Genomic DNA, 18,599 nt, shown 5'->3' on the forward strand with positions numbered 1-18,599 from the left:
GAATGAGCAGTGGTGATGGGGTCAGAGGGTCTCAGATATCAAGTAAGTTAGATGACATTTAAAGTCCCCTGTAACTCTATGATTACAAAATTGATAAGGTATAGTTTTGCTTTTAGTTCTACCTATATGTGGAATAAAGCTGAATCAGAAAATTTCACCCAACAAATTCAAACTTCCCAAATTCTCATAGTATAGATGAGGATGACTACTTACGGGTGCTCATAAAGCATTGCTGAGTGCCTCCCACTCTCCCTTTCCATCAGGTGTAATAATTTGTATTTACTTGGTTTTGTTAGGCCGATGTCATTGGCAAGCTTACACATTCAAGAAATGTATTTTATGTGGCATCTACGTGTCAAGCGATATCATAGGCTTTGTGTTTTAGCCTGAAATAGATTAATAGCCATGTTCTACAGAAGGACTAAACTCAAGAAATGACTTTATTAGCACCATGCTTAATCAAACAGTAAATCAGCCAGTAACTCAATAGAATCCTACATTCATCCCAACTCATATTTGCATAGGAAGAAATAATGCTATAGCAGTCCTCCAAATTGTTTCTCTGAAGGTTCCTCATGTTTGGTACACACTTTGAAGTAGCCTCTACTGATTGTTATGACATTATCTTCAGAAACAAAAAAAGCCCTTCTCATGGAATGGTTAAAATTGACTTTGTATTAGACTTCAAATTCAGGGAGCAGGCCAAGATTATTTTTGGTGAAGTGACATGATCAATGGTATAAAAGATTAAACTTAAATTTCTTATGTATAGTCAGCCCTCCATATCCGTGGTTTTAACCAATTGAATATCAAAAATATTTGGGAAAAAAAAAATCCACAGAGTTCCAAAAAACAAAACTTGAATTTGCCATGCAACGAGTACTACACTGAATCTACGTGAATGAACTGATGTGTAGGCATTGTATTAGGCATCATAAGTAATCTAGAGATGACAAAGTATGCAGGAGTATATGTGTATGTTATATGCAAACACTAGGCCATTTTATAGAAGGGACTAAGACAACTGAAGATTTGGGTACCCACCGCCTGGGTGAGGAGGGGAAGGACACAGTGTACTGGAACCAATCCTCCGTGGATACTGATGAACTGTATTATGATTAACATTGTAATCATACTGCACAGATAAGGGGAAAAAACTGCAGAAGAAAAAGGTCAAATACCAATAACACCTATGAGAACAGATGATATGGATAATATACATAAATGAAACTCACAGAAACTCTAAAATCTCTTTTTAGGCAATATTTTAATTATACCCTTCCTTTCTAAATCTTCTAATGAGCACAATTAAATTTCACCAACTTTCCATAATATTAAATCTCATAACTCTAACAGAATGTCAACCTCCTATCCAGTAAGTGTTGGTTTCTTCCTTCCTTAATTGATGAAATCCCAATGGAAAAATGTACCTAAAAGGTGTATCCCAATGTCTAGGAAATCTAAAAACTTGATGAGTAAGGCATGAGTTGCCTCTCTGCTACCATCCTAATTCCCATGGCATCCTATACTTTACCACATTTACATTTCTTAATGTAAAATTGTCCTAAAAAATGATGTTCCACATTAGCTTATTCAAAAATAAGTCTCCAACTTTCACTCAATATCACATAGTTCCTTTCCTGTCTGTTTTTTATTGTTATCTTCTCTTTGAGACTACAAGAGTAAATAAATAAATGTATTTCACATTAGAATATAAACTGGTTCCTCCATTTTATTAATTACCTCCAGTGCTGAAGTCCAGACTTATGTAATAGTCTACCTTGAATGCCTGATGAAAATCTGGACACAAAACTAATACAAGGAAAATTTAGAAATACAGTCAATTTTCATTCATTTTTATATTAATGAATATAAGAACAAATAAAGAACATAGAAGAGAGCAGTTAAACAAAAAAATTGTTAATTTTTTGGTATCCATTTAATATGTATGTTAAATCTCCTAGAACTTCATATCAAATACATTATTAAGCTATTTTCTTATATCTGACATTCAGATATTTTGGAATCCATCCACCTATCCTCTATGAATACTAACACCAAAAATATACCTCAAGAATGATAACGCTGAAAGAAATCTCAAAAACCATCTGATAGTAATCCCTTTATCCTGAAAATGAGGAAACTAAACCAAAGAAAAGAAAAAGGACTTTCCCAAGGTCACAAGGACTCTGACTCCCAGTCCAGTGTTATTTCTATGGTACCATGTTATCTTATACTGAATCAAAAATCTCTTATTCATATTTTCTTTTTAAAAAGGCTAGGTTTCAAACCAAGCAAAAGACTAAATACAAAGGATTATAGCATACACAGAAGACTTACTTAATGTTGCTGTCAATAGCTTTAAAAGTAAGTGAAGAGAAAAGAAGAAAAGCCAATGAGGTAATAAAGTGTTGACAGAAAGAACCTTTTTCATTAGACCCAATCAATATTGTATTCCCCCATCACTTAGAGCTTCACCAAAGAAAGTGAAACCAGAGTGAATATGTTCCCTCAAGGGTACTTAATACTAAAATAACTTGTTGGTCTTAACTGTAAATGTAAGGACCATGCATGACTAAATTTGAAATCAATGGCAACGGTTATTCCTTGTTAATCCTATGTTAATAAACTTAAGCCAGTCAAAAGAGAAAAGGGCCCTTTTCCAGACTGGCTACACTCCCTCTTCCCCTCAGTTTCTGGGGCAAAGATATCAATTAATATAAAGATGCTCCCTTTTTAGCATTCCCATAGACACTGCCCCTTCATAAGTGGTTACTCTTCTAATAAAAAGGAAAGTTCTGATGCTACTAAGCCAAGTACATACTGAGTGAAACAAGTGGCAATTACAAGTTGGTTTGGGGACAAAAGGAAGACATGGAGTTTTAAGCATTTTTCTAATACCTCTACATCAAATAAAAATGGGTTAATGGAATTTTTGTATCTTAATATCAAATAAAGAGAAATTATTATTAGCCTAAAATACTAATATCTTTTCCTGGTCAGCATTTTCACATTTGTGCAGAAATTCCCTTAGAGCCTAACTAGTACTGATGCTGTGAGCACATTGGTCACCAATGGAATTAATTTCATTTTGATGAGTTACTTTTGATCACCTATTATATAGAAAGCATTAAAATGACAGGGTCCTGTCCTCCAGGAACTCATACTCTGGTGGCAGAAACAGATAGGTACTTATACAGTAATTACAGGATAAGACAGACTGAACTACAGACAACAATACAGGTACAAAGCCTGGGGCAGGCTGTGATTCATTCTACCTTGGAATATCTGAGAAGATCCAGCAGAAGAGATGGGAATTCTGCTGAGCTTCAAACAATGGGCAGGACTGCAGCAAGGTGGATAAATGAGCAGTTGTGTCTGGCTAAGTGAAGGATAGGTGTAGAGGTTAATGGCATCCCTTGGGGAGAGAAAAAAACCTATACATTAAAGGAACTGAAATGGATAGATGCAGTAAACATTCTATGAATGTCAAGAAGGTTGAGGTTGGCTAGAACAGTGTGTGGGGAGGTGAGGAGAAGGAATCTTGATTGTACAGCCTATTCATGTTAATGATATGATAATAACGCCATATGCTCCTAGCCAGGCCTCGAACTCACAAGTGCATTTTTAAAAGACAGATTGTGGTTAATTTTTTTTTAAATTAAGGAATTATTATTTTTCTTAAAATATAGACATTAAAGGAAACTGTCCAAAAGAATACAGCAAAACTACAACTTGGAAAACAGTAATACAGATATAACCAGAGTTAACAAATCTCGATTAAATATTGCCCTACAGGAAAAGGACAGGGACTTTCTCATTATTTCTGTATTCCCTTCTCAAGCACCGAATATACTCAATAGGTGTCCCACTGCAAGCACCAATTGATCTCAACTATGGATATTTAAAAGCATCTATCCATATTAATATTGCTAAAGACACAGAACACGTAGGTAGATCTTGCTACCAGCATTGGGCAGTGTCCCACAACAGGCAGCTCTGGTGTAGCAGCAAGGAACAGGCTTATGGTGAGTTTCAGCCCTTGCTCTGCCTTTTGTAGTTGTATGACCTAACCTACCCACTATGAGTTTCAATTCCCTCTTCCATTAGATCGGTAGGTTAATTGTAATGAGCTCTGATGTTTTCTAATGCAAACCCACCAACACTTTAAGTTATACACCTTACTAGGTGGACCTCACAAGGCTGAGGTCATAGAAATTCATCCTCCAGTGTAGGATAAAGAATGGTCTGAGACAAAAGTCCTAACCAAAGTGCCAGTCCCAACAAGAGTTTTAATCAGAATTTCAGGCACTTACCTGCATTCAAACAATGAACCCAGGTGCATGAAGCTTACTGCCCTCTTGCCCTCACAGGTGTGCCCATCAGCCCAAAGGAAACCAGCTTCAGACTGAATGTGGTTGTTTAGCATAAAGAAGGTGACAGGCAGGATAGCAGTGCTTCAGGTGAAAGTTAACAAGAGTCAGGACCAGCCACAATGCTGCCACCTCTTTTCCCGAGCAAAAGCTGCAGAGGATAAATGGCCCAGGGCCCACGAGGGAAAGACAGGTGAGGCAAGGAGGCAATCAGGAATCCACTCTACCCTTCTGAAGGGAAAGTAAATCTCCAATCTCTCAGAGGAATATCTTACACAAAGAGGACTACAGAAGATGCCTGGGTTTCTATCAATATGACTTCCTTTCCTAGAATTCTGAGCTTCTAGACAATCATCTCATATGCCATTTCCCCTTCCCTCTATGGCTACATTCTGGTTGCAAAAATTTACCGCAGTCCTCCTTTGAGGTATTAAATCAAGAAGCAACACAACTTTCACTCGCTCCATAGTGAGAAATGGATTTTCTTAGAATGTGAGATTTTCTTTATTTTCCATCATTTTTTATTAATTACTCAGACATGGATAAAGCTTTTCTGTTACAGCTTCTTTGGGTGATTTGGGGTAGCTGTTCTTTCTTTAAGGTAATATTATATATGGAATGGATATTTTGTGAACAGCTCAGCTAAAGCTATTTGTCTAAAAACAAAATCTGACACCTAGTCTAAGCAGGAGATTCAAATATGAATCCCTACCTTTGATACTTATTTAAATTTTGCTCCTGGTTCTTAATTATTTGGAGAGTATTGTCTGATTATAGGGCACTGAGAAGGTGCTCTGGTTCATCTTTTGAATTCCCAAATTAAAATACAATTTAAGCCACCAATGCAATGAAAAAAAGCTCTTCTGAAATTTTCGTTAATTTTTTCTCTTTATAAAATACAAGCTCATAGTTTTTCTCTCATGAATCTCTTCCACACTTCATTTCAATCCCCTTTTTGACCTTTTTTTTTTTAAAGTCTGAAACAGTACAGGTAGCACATTGGATTTAATTCCTAAAGCCTGAAGGAAAAGAATAGGCCGAAAAGGGGGGGTCAAAAGAAATAAAGACTAATATTTTAGACAAAGATATGTTTATTAGTGCATTACAGGAAATTAAACCCTGGGTGCAGTTAGGAACATCCAAAACAGCACATTAGGAAAATAGTTTTTATCTTTCGTGGTTAAGTAACAAGCAGGGAGCAGATTAGTGTTTCAAGTCCCCAGCCATAAGTGTTTCTCTTGGAGGGAGGGGAGCTATAGTTAATGGCTTTTCAAACTTTAGGTATCCTTAAATATAGCTCTCTTGCTTTTTCAAAGAGGGAAACTGAGGTGCATTTCCAGTACTAGCAGAATGGAAAGAAAACTAGATTAGGAAAAACAAAATGGGTTCAAATCCAGAATCTAATTCTAACTAGCACTGTGAAATTGGCAAACCCTGGGCTTGCAGGACCTTAGCATCTTTATGTGAGAAGTGGCAATACGCACTTCAGAATCCCTCTTCCTCTGAGGCTTGCTCAATGAGTTGGCGTGTCATTTGCTCATTGATTTAACAGTGACTGAAGGATTGCAGTGACACAGGCAGTATGCTGGGCACTGAGAATCTAGTGCTGCCCAGGGCACAGGTCCTGTCCTTGAGAACCCTCATCAGGAAGATGAGGCCCACAAACATAGCACATGATACAGCTCAGTTTTGGGACACCATGAAACACTTGAAAGATTCACCAATAAGCAAAAGGAAGGTGCTATAGACTGAATGTTTACATCTGGCCCAAATTTATATGCTGAAATCCTAACCTCCAAGGTGATAATATTAGGATGTGGGGTGTCTGGGAGGTGATTAGGTCATGAGGGCTCTGCCCCTTCTGCCATATGAAAAGGCAGAAAAAGAAAACGGCCATCTCTGAACCAGGACCCTCACCAGACACCGATTCTTCTGACTCCTTGATCTTGGACTTCCCAGCCTCTAGAACTATGAGAAATACATTACTGTTGTTTAAACCACCCAGTCTATGGTATATTCTCATAGCAACCAGAATGGACTAAGAAAGGAGGGATCATCATTGTAATTATTATTACTGTACACAATTTTTAGGCAACATAAATGTGTTCCTAAAGGCATTAATGTTCCTAAAGGCCTAAATACATTAAAGTAATCATTTTTTTAAAGGTGACAAAGTATGAAAAGAAGGAATTGGAATAATTCGGTGGCTCCAAACCCTGGCTGCACATTAGAATCATCTAGAGACTTAAAAACAAACAAACAAACAAAACTGATGACTGATGCTTGGGCCCCAGAGTGAACACACTAAATCAGACTTTCTGGGTGTGTGGCCATTAGTATATTTAAAAAATTCCCAGTTCATTTCATTTTGCAGCTAGGGCTGAGAGCCACTAGCCTATATAAGTGCTAAGCTCTAACATTTTATGATTTGATGTACAGGTCCTGTTTGTCCCATGTCATTCTTCTCTTCTAGAAAACCAAATTTGGTCTTAGGCCTTAGGGTCCTCTCGATTGAACCCTGAAAAGTCATTAAGAAAAGATTATATATACTCAAACTCCAATTAAGAGGCATTGACATGAGTGTGGTTAGAAGCAGGGAGTCTGGGGGATGTACAGTGCCACAAACTAATCAAATGACTAACAATAAGTAGAAACAAATGAGAAGAATTTTACACTTTGTCTTTTTAAAGTGATTTGAGTATGCAAAGGACAGTGAACTTGATCGAAATGACTTATAAAACCCATCTAGGTACATATATAGAAGCCATTTCAGAATATGGAGATTTAGGACTAAACCAGGTCAAATGTCTTTGAAGTCCTGTTAAATATCAAATATTTTGTTTCAAGTTTAAAAGACTAGAAAAATTTAATGTTTTATGCTTTCCTTAATATTTGTCACTGCCTAACACATATTTGCTTATAAGACTGCCCTTGCAAGATGGTACCTCCTGATCAATGCAGGAGGGTGAGCATTCTACAGTGTTTCCTTAAAAGTTCAAGAATAAAGTAGATAGCCTTATAGAGATAGGTATTAAGGATTTTCAGCATATTATAGAACTGTTAGACAATAAATAATACCCAATTTTCCACATGGCATTCTATAGTGCTTTGTAGTTTGATAAATATATTATTTGATCCATATCACCTCTGCTTCTCCACCAGCATTCCTCTATCTCAGCAAAGGCACAATTCATTATTGAGTTGTTCATCCAGGAATTATCCAGGCATCTCTCTTTCTGAACCCATAGTCTACCTCTGATCAGGTTTCTGCTCATTCTAACTCCACCCACTCTTTTCATTTCTATGGCCACCACCTAATTTTACGTCATTATCATCTACAACCTAGACCAGCGGTTTTCAAACCTTTTGGTCTCAAGACCCTTTTTCACCCCTAGAAATTGAGTACCCCAAAGATCTTTTGTTTATGTCAGTTATATTTCTTAATATTTACTGTATTTACAAATTACAATGACAATTTTCAAATATTTATTCATTAAAAATAAAAATAAGCCCATTAGGTGTTAACATAAATAGCATGTTTTAATAAAACATAACTATATTTTCCAAAACAAACAAAAATAATTAGTGAAAAGACTAGTTTATAAACATGGTTGCAAATCTCTTTAACGTCTGGCTTAACAGAAGTCAGCTGGATTCTCAAACATGCTTCTACATTCAATCTGCGATATGTTGTTGTGGTTAAAGGGATATAAAGATAACCTGACCTCACACAAAAATGTGGTTGAAAAGGAAGGAAAATTTTAATAGCCTTTCCAGATGATTGTAGATATATCATACAGTCTCTGGAAAACTCCACTGGACACTTGTGACAGAATGAGTGGAAAAGGCAAAAAATTAGCATTGTTATGAAATATTTTTATTAAAAGAGTTTTGACCTTGCAGACCTACTGAAAGATTTTCAGGGAGCTCCCAGGGCCTCTGTACTTCACTTTGAAAACTGCTGGCCCAGGCTGATACCCTGGCCTCTTTACTGTTCCTTTGCTTTCACTCTGGATCCCTTGCAACACACTCTTTTCTCCAAAGCCAAAGTGCCCCTTTAAAAATACAAGTCACATCATATCACCCCTACTGCTGATCCTTCTTTGGATCCTCAATTGAAATGTAAAATGCCTCGAAGTGTTTTGAAGGCCCCACACAATTCAGTCCTTGCCCCAAGCTTTCCAATACCACCTGTACCCATCTCCCCTCATTCTCATTGCTGCAGCTATACTTGACTTTCTTCAAAAGCCCCAAGCTCCATCTTGTGTCAACCTTAACGCAAGTTGTTCTCTACTGCCTTGAATGTTCTTCCATCCCTCTTTGCCCGTCTCATCCTTTGGAGCTCAGATTAAATAAGTCTTCCTCAGAGAGGCATTTCCTGACCGAATGCTAGGGCTTGTATCTTCATTTTACAAATCAGCAAACTAAAGCACAAAGATATTAAGAAACTTGATTAATGTTCTTACAAATAATATATCCAGAATTTGAATCAGATCTCACTCTGAAGTCCACAGACTTAATTGCTCTGCTACATTGTGACTTAGATGGTAACTTAAAAATAAATAAATAAAATAAATAAAGACTAAATCCTACAGGGCTCTCCTGAACTTGGTATTAACCTCTTTACTCTCGAAAACATCTCAAGCAATTGTTTATGTTTATAGTCAAGAAAGTCTGCCCCTCTGGGCCCAAGTCTCCCAGAAGGTTTTTAGGTGCCCCAAGTGGCACCCCCTGATATCTCTGAGGCTGCTCTCATGCAGAGAGGGACATCCCAGCCAGGAGGCTGTGCCCAGGACGTAACACAACCAAAGGACTGCTTCTTCAGGACAGGCCTGAATATCGTCAGCCTATCCACTTCACTCCTCCTCCCTGAGGGCTCTAGATCACACACAGAGCAAAGCAAACCTTGTAATCATGTTCCGCATTTCTCAAACTCTTCATTGGATTCCCCCAACAATAATTCCCCACCTTCGAATCAAATTAAGTTATTCAGATTCGGGGCTTCTTAGGTCAACCTGGTAGAAGATAAAGACAGATGATCTGCAGTATGGGGACTTGGGGCCATGTGACAGCTTAGTCACCTTCTGATTCCATGAACATGAAAAAGTCTCTTTGGCACTTTAAGGCTTAGTTTTCTTATTTCTAAGATGGAGTGAACTAACTAAGTGGATTGGTATAAAGAATAAAAGAGGCAAAAGTTGTGAAGAAACTGTAAATTATGAAGTCACATTGTCAAGTTAGTTGTTATTAAAATCTATTATTATATAGGATCAATTATAGACATTTTACATCTAAGGTTCCTCCCTCTCACAGATGCATAGAAGATGACCTCAGAATCGGAGCCCTTCAGATACGGTGCATCTTTCTTTAGACAGCAAGCTCTGTAATTCCATAGGTAAGCAATAGAAAAAACCCAAAATGTAGTATATTCTGTCCCCTATGTCTAACAAGGTTGTCATTGAGAGTCCTCATAAAATTTATAATAATGCTAGGAGAAAAGGTCAATAGCAAATATACATTATGATGATGCACTCAAGAAGAAGAAAAAAATAATCACTATTAAGAAATTTCCCAAACCAAATCTGCACTGTAATATCCATGCACAAATATGCTCTCACCAAGAATAAATGCAATTTGGTGCCATACCAGTAAGGCCAGGACATTTTAAAATTTAATTTTATAAGACAAAGCTTTTTTTTCCCTAAATATCTTCCAAAATATTTCTATGGCTTTCTCAAATACAGAGACTACCTCATTTCCTACAAATTGTTTTTCTAATTCTGCTAAAGAATATCAACTGCATTCAAACTTTATGCCTTAATCCTGAGTTACGGCTTGATGAGATCTCTTTGAGATGAAAGAAATCAAGAGATCACAGTACCTATTTTAAAATGTTCTTACAATGGAAACATAACTTGTTGATGAGAATGCACTGCAGTAGAAAAATAGGATTTTAAAAACACATACAAAGTATCAGTTTAAACCCTGGGGTGGGTTTCTGAGGAAAAAAGCTTATTTTGTTTCTTTTTAACAAACATCAAGCCAAATACATTTAATTAGACTGATTTTATAGTTCAGACATGAGTCACACTTTTAAAAGAGAAAACACAATCAAAGTACTTGCTGTAAATGTAAAATATCTTCTGTCATAAGAATCTATTCTTGATGTATATACATTTATTTCAATTTATAAAAATGTAATTTATATTCCTTAGATCACATGATTACACATTATTTCACCTTTGCTGTCATCTTCATGAAGTTTCTATTTCCTGTAATGTTTTCTTCCTCTATGTAAAAGTACATGTTTGATAGTAAAATGTCAAAGGAGTATGCTGTTAAATACTGTATATCTACCAAAACAAGTTTGAAGAATACTAAAATATTTTGAACAGCCACAATTTTTATAACAGCAAAAACAAGGACTCAGAAAAATATGACAAAGAAAAACCACAAATTTTGGTAAAGTTACAATCACTTCTCTGATTTATTTTATCACTTAGTGCAATTATACTACACCATTTTTTTTTAAAGGGAAGGACATATAAAACCAAATACTTAAAATCTGAAAAACATCTGTTTTTTAGGTAAGGGATTTCTCTCAATTGACTTTTTTTTAATGTTCTTGTTTAAGAGAAATAACTAAATTATATAGAAAAATAATAAAAACACCAAAATCATTTAAAATACATGATTAAGGCTTATCAAGTTCCTCTGCACTTTCCAGAAAGGTTCACACTTGAAAAATGAAAGAGCGATACTGAATGACCTCTAAGATTTGCGGCTACTCAGACATTCAGAGTCTCTAAACACATTTTCCTTCCTGATTGTGAATGCTACCCATTACCTGCAATAACTTCTGAGTCAAAATATACATCATTTTTGGAGTCAATTTGTTCGGGTGTTTCTATTCAAAATAAGGCAAATGCTGGAAATGAAAAGGCCACATAATTCATATGGATGTATTAATAATCTAGGTACAGCAAATTAAGTGACATCAACATTTAAGCAAATATTCCAGCAGGCCTGGCTCATATGGGTATTTCACATATAAATAATGACTCAAATAATCAACATGAGAATGCTCCTTTCTTTACAAGAAAGTACACAAACAGAAATGTTTTAAAAAGTCTTTCATGGTTCAGTGAACTCAGCCAACTTGCCAGTTCAGAGTCTCCAACATTTCATTTCCAAAAAGCTGCAGCCCACACAGTGCCTAAGGGTTCGACATTCCTGCGCTGTCTACAGGTCTTCACTATTGGGTTCATTTCAATCATTCATGCTAGCTACAGGGTGTTTGTTTCAGAACTCCAATTGCCTGTCTTAGCCTTGCCATCTTCTGCGAGATAGGTCCTCTACTCTACCTTATCTACTCTACCTTATCTCTGTTCTAATTATAAAATAATAATGATAATGATAATAGTAATACCAGTTCTTAATGGTTAAAACAAAAACACACAAAATTATTTCCATCCTTTCATAGTGCACACGCAGTTCTTCACACTACTTTTTTCTGTGTTGTATCACAAAGAAGGAAGGCAAAAAAAAAAAAAAATCTACTGAATTTAGGTCTAGTTCCAATTTTGCCACAATCTAGTTGTACACCCTTCTATAAACCACAAACTTGCTATGGCTTTACGATTTTTCATTTAGAAAGGTAAGGGTTTTGCTGCACAATCTCAGGGTGTGCCATCACATAGTGCTCCGGGATAGCCTTCACAAAGACCCCGAGTTGCACCATGGCCTTGAAACTGTGATGTGAGCTCTTGCCCTGCCAGACCCCATGTTTTCATTCTGTGTTACTGTGATTTTAAAATCTGAGCCTTTTACTATGATAATTTCAGGATCCTCCTCTGTGTTTACAAAGTTTCAACACTATACATATCAGAACTTGGTGAACTATGAAGAGATTGAGAGACACTCAATGTGCCAGCTCTGCAATCAGAAATACAACTATGGACTTTCCTATGGAATACTTGGCTGGTGTAGCCTCACTCCTTTAGAGAGTCTGGTCAATGGATGTGTGTCTCAATAACAGATATTCAGAGTGGAAATTCTTTATCAGGACAAGTTATTCCATTTCATCACTTCACTATGTGTAACTCAGTTTGTAGTTCACAAGGAGATGGCTTGGAAGGGCTACTGGTTTTAAGAATAACTCAAATATTAAGTGAACATATCAAAGTGCTTATAAAACAGATTTCTTCAAATAGTTTTTCTTTTTGGTGTTTAGGAACTTCCTCCCAATCCAGCTAAAGAAACCTCTCTGGAATTGAGATGTGGAAGGTGCTATCTCTCTATAAATAGGCTCATCCCATGCTATGTGAATCATAGTTGCTGACAGCAAATCAACAGATTAATTATTTAGCTTTGTTAGTAATGATAATAGCACACTATCATTTTCCCAAAAAGCTTTTCCACACCCCACACTCCCATTCTTCTAAGCTAAGCTTCATAACAAACTGAAGTCTGCAGTGTACAAATGCACGCATGTTGCCCTCACACTGGGAATGTCTTAACAGGTCCTGCCATCTCTCTGCCAGATTGTGACACTTTAGCTAAAGGAAGTCACCAGTCAGGATCCTCCCTGCCTAGATGAACACTAAGTAGATAAAAAAGAGAAGCAGATTAAATGAACACAGAAGAAAACAATAAACTCAGAAATTCCCTCAAATTCACTATTTTCTAATGAGATGCTTAGGAAAGTGCCACAGGAAGCAATGAATATAGTCCTTCCTTCCCATGCAAAATTAGGCTATTCAAATTAAGCCATGCAAAATCAAGCCATTGCTCATCTCCAAATCAACTTCAACCAAAGATCAGGTGAGTAAATCCTATCAATACACAAATATAATCCACCTATAATTCTTATTACATTGTTTTTAGCTGAGATGACTGAATAAGATCAACTCACAAACATCATATAATTATCTCAACTTGACTGGAAGAACATATTGCCCAGACTGAGATATAAGAGTCACATTGAGTTCAGAGCCTTAAAGTTCCCTGTATGTAGACCATATAAGCCCTGAGAGAAAAAGGCCTTCAAATGATCCCAGCACAACAAAACAAGTGATTTGATTTTCCCCAATATGAATTATTTACTGTACAGAGATAACTCTAGTCTTTGCATACATAAAATAACAGAGACTCGAGGAGCTCCAACCTTGTGATCATAATGATTTTTGCTTACTCCTGAAATTGACTACTTTATTATCATCACAGAATAAGAAAATGAGCCTACTGTGGAGTGAATAATGTCATGAAAACCCAATAGAAAATGAAACAGGATGGCTTCTTCACAAGGCTTAATCCCAAATGCCTAAACTGATGTTGAGCCCCACTTGCCCACACTTTCCAAGCGTTTTCCTTACCCTGATGAACCTAGCCCATGTGCCTCATTCCTGGGGCCCAAGAGAATACCATAATCAGCATTGTAAAGAGGCAAACTAGTCAACTGATCACAAAGGAGGTTCCCTTTCTAGATGGTATTCCCTTTCAGTTGTCCACACTGAGTAGAGTATCTGCATATTGCAAACGACCCTGCGGCCACACCCAGAGGATCAATCATCTGATGGAAGCACAGATCTCTCAGCAATTCTGTTTTCATTCTCTCAAACTGGGACACTGGCCTGGCTTGAGCTGGGAAATCATCACACGGAAACTCAAGGCATCCGATTTCCTTTGTAAATAGAAACATGTCAAGAGCAATCATTTGAGGTTAGGGAAGAGAATCAGCTTCAGAAAGTCCATGCCATGAAAATCTGACAAATCTCAAGGTTTCTTTACACTCCCTGAGGCCAAACTGGAATACACTATCTTGTTCCCTTAATGTCCTAAAAGTTAAGTGAGAGTGTGCGGAAGAAGGCAATAGGACGGAAAAGTTAATGAGGAGAGCCCTTGGAAACCTTGAGAGTGCTCGGAAGAAGAGAACAGGAAAAGGAGGACTATGTAAAAGGAAGTGAAAACGACATGAGAAGAAATGGAGAGATGAAAAATTGATTGGTATGTCTGATAAATGCAATACCATGTGTTTGCTGGAGGAAGTTAGAAGAATAAATTTAAGTTCATCTGGTGTTTACTAAGTGTCTATCATATGTTGTTATGAGGGACATAGGGAGACTTGTTTATCTTTAGGTCTTCAGTGGGCAGTATAAGTATTCAATAAATGGATGGATGGAAGAGAGAAAAGGGGAGGGAGGGAGGGAGGGAGAGAAAGAGAGAGAATGAATAAGTGAACGACGTGGTCACTGCCCTCAAGACTCTACAGACTATTTGGGACTAGGTGAATCTGTACATGTAACTCTCATACCAGCCAAACTGTGCTTATATTAAAGTAGAGAGTGTTTTCCTGAATATGGGGCAAGAAGCTATTAACTGGCAAAGGGTAGTTGAAAGAGATGTCTGGAAATTAGGGAAGAAGAGGGGCCAGAACAGAGGAGAAGGATCCGGGTTCCCTTGCACGGGCGTCCCCAGGTGCCTTGAGGAAGGGGAGCGGAGTGTCGGTCTCTGGGGAGCCCACTCTCCGGGCTTCTACTGACCTGGTCTCCGCCTCACCGGCCTCTTGCGGCCGCTGCAGAAGCGCACTTTGCTGAACACCCCGAGGACGTGCCTCTCGCACAGGGAGCGCCCGTCTTTGCTGGGGCTGGAGCGGCGTTTGGAGGCCGACACCCGGTCGCTGTTGGACTCCCTCGCCTGCCGCTTCTGCCGGATCAAGGAGCTGGCTATCGCCGCAGCCATAGCTGCTCAACGCGGGCCCCGGGCCCCAGGCTCCACTGCGCCCTCGGGATCGCGCTCCGCCGGGGCGAGGGCAAGACCTCGGCGGCCGGGAGGGACGGGGCAGGCGCGGGGAGGCAGTGCTAATATTTGAAGAGGCTGCAGTACCGAAAACTCGGCGCCCAAGGGTTAGTCCGAGTCTGGGCAGTGGCGACAAAACGTGTGAAAATCCAGATGTAAACTTCCCCAACCGCTGGCGGCGATGATGGGGCGGTCCCAGACCTTCCTGCGAAGTAGACGTTTGCACCTCAAACTTGCTCCCCAAGGCGATCCGCGTCCAAGGGGCCAGTGGGGAGTTTGGTCACACTGCGTTCGGGGTACCAGGGGGAAGGGGACGAAGGATGTCCAAAATAACAAGCCGTGCCCCTGTTGGAGAGGCTCAAGCGTTGCAAGGTGTCCAAAGTATATCTACACATACATACATATAAAACCCATTTACAAAGCAGAGTCTGGACCGAGGAGGGGAGCGTGCCCCGGTAGAAAATACTAAAAAGTGAATAAAACGTTCCTTGAGAAAACAAGCCACCAACCGCAAGAGAGAAGGAGAGGAAGGCAGCAATTTAACTCCCTGCAGCCCGCAGTTCTGGAGATTAGGAGGTCCGTCCCGGCTGGGCGAGGTCCACGGAATGCATCGCCCCGGCTGCAGCTCTCCAGGGGCCGGCCGCCGGAGTTCTGGAATTCCGAGAGGCGCGAAGTGCGAGCGGGTAGCCGGAGTCTGGGGAGGGGCGCGGGGCGGGGGCAGCCGTTTCCAGCTGCCGTGAGCTCGACTCGGGCCCTCGCACTGCAAAGAGAGCGGGAGGAGAGGGAGGGGGAGGACAGGAGGGAGGGAAGGAGATCCTCGAGGGCCAAGCGCCCTCGGGGAGAAACCCGCGAGAGGCGATCCGCGGGGTCCCCAGAGCGGGCGCTGTTTCTCTCTCCGCTTGCTTTCCGGCACGAGACGGGCACAGTTGGTGATTATTTAGGGAATCCTAAATCTGGGATGACTCAGTAGTTTAAATAAGCCCCCTCAAAAGGCAGCGATGCCGAAGGTGTCCTCTCCAGCTCGGCGCCCACACGCCTTTAACTGGAGCTCCCCGCCATGGTCCGCCGGGAGCCGCCGCACCGAGCAGGTCTCCGCACAGGCTCAGAGCGAGCGAGCGAGGGAGGAAAGGAGGGGGCGCCTGGCGGGCTCGGGATCAGGTCATCGCCGCGCTGCCCGGGCCCCCCAGGCTCGCGCGCCCCGGCAGTCGGCAGCTCACAGCCTGCAGATCAGATGGGGATTACCCGCCGGACGAGAGGCCGATCACTCAGCCCCGCACGGCCCATGCCGGCCGAGGAAGGAAGTGACCGGCGCGCTGCGAACACTCGCGCGTCGGCTCGGGTGGGGCGGGGGCTGGCTGCGGGCGACGTCGGCTCGCGGCGCCTGCGGCTCCCGGCCGTAGCTGCCCACCATGGTCTGTCGCCGGGGGCGCGGGTTGGGGGCTCTAGGCTGCCCGGGGCAATGGCGGGAGACAGACGAGCGCGCCACCGAGGCCCTCGGAGCTGGACGCGGACTCAGGGGACGGGGCCATCAGGCAGGTGTTGTCGGCTGCCAACTCGCCCAACTTGCTGCGCGGTTGGCCACTCACAGCCCCGGGCTTGCAGGGCGCCCCCCGCCGCCGCGCCGCCTCCTCCCCAGGCCCGGGATGGGGCGCTCAGGGAAGAGTCCCATTCATGGGTTGAGGCTCTGGGCGCGCCGAGCCTCACCGGCTCCCCAGCGCCGCCGCCCCACCAGCTCGCTCGGCTGGAGCGCTAGCTCCTCAGGAAACTCCAGGTGGGGGCGACAGCCACCGAGAGGGCGGGTGGGATCAAGAGCCGGCGGCACCGGAGTTCCTCCTGCACCATTCACCGACCCCGGGAGAGCGGAAGAGCTCCCAAGTGAGGCCCAGCTGAGGGCTGGGCTCCTGGAGAGCAGGAGAGCGCAGCGCACTCTACGGCTCCCTTTCCTCGAGCCCTCTGCTCCCAGGCTCCCTTCTTTCTTTCCTCCCTCCCATCACCCTTCTTCCCCCCCTCTGTCTTCTGTCTCTCCCCTTTTCTCCTCTCTACGCAATCCTACGTGATTGAGGTTTGGATGAGAAATTTTCAGAGGCAGAGCGAGGGAACTGCAGCTCGGTTCTGCTCTGTCCCGTCCCTCCCACAAGAGAAAACACAACCAAAGGCGGGTTAAAGGACCCTAGGTGCGCAAAGGAGGAGGTAGAGGTGACTGAGAGGACGCAGTCCATGTCTCTCCAATAAGCTGGAGCATGTAGAATTCTGTTTTGAAAGGAAGTGGATGTTGGAGAAAGTAACAATGGCTTCTGCGGCCCTCATGTTGAACCCTCATGTTGAACCTTTGGCTCATTTTGGAACAGGAAAAAGTACTTCTGCCTCCTTGGAACCAAGATTTCTTGGTCTCTCTGGAAAGATGCAAAGTAGACTCGGCCCCCCAAAAGAGGAACCAAGTGAGCAACCTCCACTGAGGGTGAATGGAGATGGGGTGGGGGAGTGACATGGGCAAGGACAGTCAACAATTGGCTTTGGAGTGCAGTCAGGTCTCCAGAAGTGCTTGTGAGTGAGGACAGCTGATACTAGACTCACAGAGGAGTCATCCAAGTTAAAATGCAGCATGAGAGATTCAGGAAATGCAAAAGGATCCCCTTCCATTCATGCTAAGGGCTGGGAGTGGCTATTAGTTACACTTAAAATTTCTCTTCAACTTGTCTTTAAATATCCCTAATCTCTCCCCTTCACAGACACTTACTTAAGCATCAAGGGTAGTGTCGAAGGACTGAATGGATGATTTCCAAGCTCAGACAGTTGTATGTTGGAAACATCCTAATAGAGGGCAAGGAAAATGCAAGCTCTGGAAGCTAGTGAAAATGGATGTTGTGGCCCAGAGGGGCCCCAGGAATTCTCTAGGTTTGGGCAATGAGAAAGACAGAGGTCTGTAAGGTTGTTTAGACTGAGCGGTGAGTCTAACAACCCTATCCTGTCTTGTGTCTGGGGGCCTGGTCCATCTAGCCTGCCAGTTGGACAAAACAGAGGCTGGCACATAGGGGCTTGTGGGACAGAAGGCTGGTAGGAGGATTAAATAGGCAAGGCACTTGAAGAAGGGGGAAATCCCAACTGTCAATGGGGAGCACATGTCCCCTGCAGCAGTTCAGTGTGGCTAAATGAGGACCATTGATTCATCCTTCAGTTTCTAACAATACAGACAAGACAGGTGAAAAAGATACACATACATACCTCTTCTCCAAAGGTGAAGCTTAATACATTTTCAAAAGAGCATCTGGATGGGGCAAGGGACATTATTTAAAACCAATTGGTAGCACTATCAATTAGAGAAATGTTTACATTCCACAAATAAAATTATTTTCCTTCCTTGGCTACCAGAACACTTGTCTCATTCTTGAGCAAGGCAGGCACATTTAGTGCTGGCTGGCTTTGGGGGCT

The 18,599-nt window shown here is 41.5% G+C and overlaps 1 protein-coding gene across 2 annotated transcripts in view; it reads right to left on the bottom strand.

The window, feature by feature from the left end:
- Nucleotides 1–18,599, bottom strand: part of FGF12 (fibroblast growth factor 12) — a 367,576-nt gene that overhangs the window by 243,930 nt on the left and 105,047 nt on the right. Inside the window, exon 1 of one of the 2 annotated variants that reach the window (XM_063107144.1) lies at nucleotides 14,915–15,113. The exons of the other annotated variant lie outside the window; for it this stretch is intronic. Coding sequence (XP_062963214.1) covers nucleotides 14,915–15,113 — 199 coding nt within the window. Of the gene's footprint in view, nucleotides 1–14,914; nucleotides 15,114–18,599 lie in introns of those variants that run through there. 2 annotated transcript variants of the gene reach the window in all.

The sequence above is a fragment of the Cynocephalus volans genome, chromosome 1 (assembly GCF_027409185.1).
Source record: "Cynocephalus volans isolate mCynVol1 chromosome 1, mCynVol1.pri, whole genome shotgun sequence".
Lineage (NCBI taxonomy): Eukaryota > Metazoa > Chordata > Mammalia > Dermoptera > Cynocephalidae > Cynocephalus > Cynocephalus volans.